General features: G+C 46.8%; 1 protein-coding gene across 1 annotated transcript in view; it reads right to left on the minus strand.

Moving 5' to 3' along the window:
• The window catches only part of LOC104537600 (lymphocyte-specific protein 1-like), a gene marked incomplete at its 5' end in the record, with an annotated part of 11,478 nt that overhangs the window by 2,753 nt on the left and 4,146 nt on the right, over positions 1-4,579 (minus strand). The window contains 4 exon segments of the mRNA XM_010180536.1: positions 708-789; positions 969-987; positions 990-1,008; positions 4,226-4,351. Coding sequence (XP_010178838.1) covers positions 708-789; positions 969-987; positions 990-1,008; positions 4,226-4,351 — 246 coding nt within the window.

The following is a 4,579-nucleotide window of genomic DNA, read 5'->3' on the forward strand; positions in this document are numbered from 1 at the left end:
TTCAGTTGGCTGTCAACCAACACCCTCAGGTCCTTTTCTGCCTGGCAGCTTTCCAGCCACTTCTACTCAAGCCTGCAGTGTTGCATGGGGTTGTTATGACCCAAGTACAGGACCAGCACTTGGCCTTGTTGAAGCTCATACAATTGGCCTCAGCTCACTGATCCAGCCTGCCCAGGTCTCTCTGCAGAGCCTTCCTATCCTCAGGCAGACCAACAGTCCCACACAATTTGGAGTCATTTGCAAACTTACCAAGGGAGGGCTCAACCTCCCTCATCCAGGTCATTGATAAGGCTATTAAACAAGACTGGCTCCAAAACTGAGCCCTGGGGAACACCACTTGTAACCTGCCACCACAAGTCCATTCCATTCACCACAACTCTGTTTTTTACCCAGAGAAGAGTACAAACCTTCCAAGCCATGAGCAACCAGCTTCTCTAGGAGAATACTGTGTCTTGCTAGTTCCTGCAAGATACTCCCATCCTTTAAGCAACAAACATGAGGAAACAAGGATGGGGCATCTTGCTAAAGAAACCTACTTTATGCTGTGATGGAAGACAGAGACAGGAGAAAGGTTTGCTCTCATCTAAGGGGACATGATTCAGTTGTCACCTCCCAGATGGTGAGGTTAAGAGACAGGGTGGGAGAGCTATACCTGGCAAAGAGGGCTCCTTACAGGGCGTGGACAGAGAGATAGCACAGCAGCTCACCTCAATAGCCTGTGTGTACTGCTCCAGCCTGTCATCAATCTTCGACACAGGGAGAGGAGACTGGCTCTTCTTTATGCTGTTACTGGAGAGGCAAGAAGTGGATTAAGGTGATCCCCCAGTACCTCAGGTAGAAGGAAGGACTTTGAGGGCCACAGGCAGCCTGTCACTCCTGCCCATACCCACAGTAGGGCCCTCTGGCATCCTCCATTTAGAGGAAAGGACCTGCTTTACCCCAAGGCCCACACCAACCCTAAAAGGTACCTTTTCTTTATTGAGCGAAAGACTCTGTTCTGTCCGTGATCTAAAATGGGAGAGAGAAGACAAAGATATTGCTTTTGTCCATGTACCTCAGATGGATGTAGGTTACCTTGGCTGACCATAGTTCAACCATTTGTCTTCCTTGCTCCCTCACCCAGATTTTGGTTAGAAATGGCTCACTTATTTCCCATGTTCCCACACTGAGCATCCCTTTTCCTTCTCTTTTCTAAGGCAGGTGAGCAGAATCCCAACCAAAAGCACCAGTGCACAGTAGCAGTTGAACCAGTTTCAGGGGCAAACCAACAACATGCAGCTTGACCAACAGCTGATACAGCAATCAAGACCATTTTCCCCGCTCAAGGACCAGGCATCTCTCAGACACAGTTTCCTAGCCAGATAGAAATTGGTAAGTATGGAAAGGCAAAGGGGAAAACTAGAGGGACTGTCAGCCACGTTTGCGGAAGAAGAGGAGCCAAGCATAAGGGGAGCACAGGCATGAGCTACATCAGCTCATCCACACCAGAGAAGAGCACAGAGAGGGCAAGTCAGCATGTGGAGCTACCTGCAAGGCAGCCTTTCAGGTCAAGGCATCAGGAAAAAGAGGCTCCTGTGCAAGAACTCTTTGGCCAAGACAGTAGGGCAAGCAAACACTTCACAACCGCCAAATAAAGGAATGCTGAAATGGTGGTGACCCTCACAGCTCTTTTTGCCCCAGAAAGCAAGAACACAGAGAGAAAAACCACCTTCAAGCCAAAGGGGGGGGCTATTTCTTAACAGCAGTTTCTACACAGACAAGAGGCAGCAAGCAACAAGGAGCCTTCTCTCCCTGTACACTGTTGCCTGTGCCATGGGAAACATAATCTAACAGAGGGATAAAAAGCAGCACTAAGTGCTCATTTTAGCATGCCTTCACAATGCTAGTGCTACATTTTAGCTAACCAGAAGACAAGACAGTATCACAGAGAGGACACACTTAACAGCTGTGCCCAAGAACACAAGGGCCATTAGAGAAGAACAAAACCACCAATAAACAGTACAACCCTGGCTAATAGAGATGCACTAAGGAGGGTTACTCAGGTTGTCTGCCTGCTGCCAGCTCACTCTTTTGCTTGGTGCTGTGGGAACTGATGCTTGCTTGAGCTGTGACTTCAGATTGGGTTGCTCATCCCTCTGGGAGGGTTACTGCCAGCTCACTTGCTTGGTGCTGTGGGAACTGATGCTTGCTTGAGCTGTGACTTCAGATTGGGTTGCTCATCCCTCTGGGACATTGATAGGCCATGTTGCTCCTCATGGAGCATAACAGCACCTGAAAGGGGAATCTGGTAGATCCCTCCCTATGTCTCAGCTTCTCAACCACAAGTAGATAAGATATCAATAGGAAAACTTTGCCAGCCCTGCCAGAGAGATGCTATGTGAGTGCAAGCCACACACAGGTGCTTCCAAAAGGTTATAAATGACCATGAAGTTACACAGAAGGGCCTAGAAAAGGCTGTAGGTGACAATAAATCTCAGCATGTCAGCCCAGGTGTGAACAAACCTTCCCTAAGCTACTTGAAGACCACCTCCCCTGTAGGGCAATTCCTTGCAAGGAGAGTCATGCATTTCTGTGGTCCAAATCTATTTGTGAAGGCCAGAAGAAACCACAGTTGTTCACTTGGCCAACCTCAAAACTCAGAGTGAGCCTGGGACAAAACGGGGCTGGTACAAGGCTTCCGCCCTGCCACCACACATCTATTTCATCCCCGAGGCCCCAGTTGCCCTCTGAAACCCAAACACCCTATCACACTGCAACCCAACATTTGCCTGCCCCAGATGTGTACCTGGGCTCCACCAGCCACAGCTGGCAGGTGAGCTCACCGCCCACTGCAGGTGCCCTCATCTTTCCACTACAAACAGTGCTGCTGCCGAGTGATCCTGTGTCAAAACACCTTCTTGGTGGCCAATGTGTTTAATGCTTAGTTTTCACACAAAGCCCTGCTAGCAGGGGTGTAAAGATCCTCCTGCCTTTGGAAAGATCCTAAGCTCTTATTTCTCTTGAACACCTTTACACTCAGCTTTGGATATTGGTGAGCTGTGACATTGCTGTTATAAAACACAGAGACTGCATTTCTAAACCCTTCCCTGGACTAACCCTATCAGCAGCGGTTAAGCTCAGTTCAGAAAGATGTGTGTTTTGTAGTTGTCAAAGGTTTCAGTATGTAAAAGGTGCTGGAAGTGTTTCCCACATTTCCCCACCAATCCTACTTCAGGTATATGCTTTGGCCACCCACACCCCACTTTTCAAACCTATCATTAGCACAAGTCCTACAACCAAACTCACCCTTTCTCCCCTCTTTTTATTTGCTTTTAAAAGTCTTCTCCATATAGAGCAAGAATCTGATGGGTGCAGATGATGGAATCTTCCTCTTACAATCTATTTAATGGTACAAGAGGAAGTACTCATACAATACTCCCTGTCCAGGAAATATCGACTAAGAAGCAAATAGCACAGATCTAAATGCAAAAAACCCAAAGATAATACCAGCAGCAGATTAACAGGCTACCCAGGCTCCTCACCATTTCCCTCACTTTCCATAATCAACAAGCTTAGGTCTTACCGACATAAAAAGTCATTCACTACAGAAATCATTTATCTGCATCTATTGTATTTAAAAGCACATGCACAGAACTGAGGATTTGTAGTAAATGCAACAGAAATCATGAGATGCAATTCAGGTGGTGTTAAAAACAGAAGTTTCACAAGAGATCAACGCAGACAAACATCATTGCGAAGGACAGGGTGCTTCAGAGATCAGGAATCCCAGTTTGTTTAAAAAACTTAAGTCATACTTTCTGATTTTATTTTAAGTGAGATAGGGAAATTCCAGTGCTTCAAGTTCTTGTTTTTTTGGAGGAAGGGAAAATTCATTTTCAGGTTAAGTTCATGTGTAGTCTTTGACCAAATTCATAAGCTGAAAGCACAGACATCTTCCTCAGTATTACAATATTCCCTGCAGTCCTCAATGAACTTTAAACTTTTATGGCAACTGGTAAAGTACACATAGAGTCACAGCCTCCAGCAGCTCAAGCAGAAGGAGAGGTGGTTGACAACCGAGGAAGATGAGGGAAACAGATCAAGCAATTTGTCCCAGCCTGCAGGAGCATTGGAATAACAGGGTTTGTATCCTACACTACCATAAGCCCTGGATCATCTTTCCTCATCATTAGTTAGTGCTCTACTAATAGTTGCCAGGCCTCCAGACAGGCCCAGAAACACAAACCTTTGTGGAGCACACTGCAGTGTGGTCAGAGTCCAGCTCCTCCTCTTCCAGGCTGGCGGGGCTTGGGGCTTTCTGGCGTTTTTCTGGTGTTCCTCCTTCTTCCTCATTTCTCCTCCTCTTCTTTTCCTAAGTGCAGGAAATGAAGAAGCCAGGAAGTGAGCCGGTCAAACTGCTTACTATGCAACAAAAGTTATTTTTTCCCCCATCTCCTAGGCTTCCTGCTTCACACTAAACACACACATAAGCACAGAAAGTGAGTTCACACAATCTAATTTTGAAACATCAGGAAGAAGCTCCCATGTCTGTCTGTTTTGTTGGTTTGTTGGTGGTTTTTTTTGGGGGGGGGGGGGGGGG

Source organism: Mesitornis unicolor, unplaced genomic scaffold (genome assembly GCF_000695765.1).
Source record: "Mesitornis unicolor isolate BGI_N332 unplaced genomic scaffold, ASM69576v1 scaffold10280, whole genome shotgun sequence".
NCBI lineage: Eukaryota > Metazoa > Chordata > Aves > Mesitornithiformes > Mesitornithidae > Mesitornis > Mesitornis unicolor.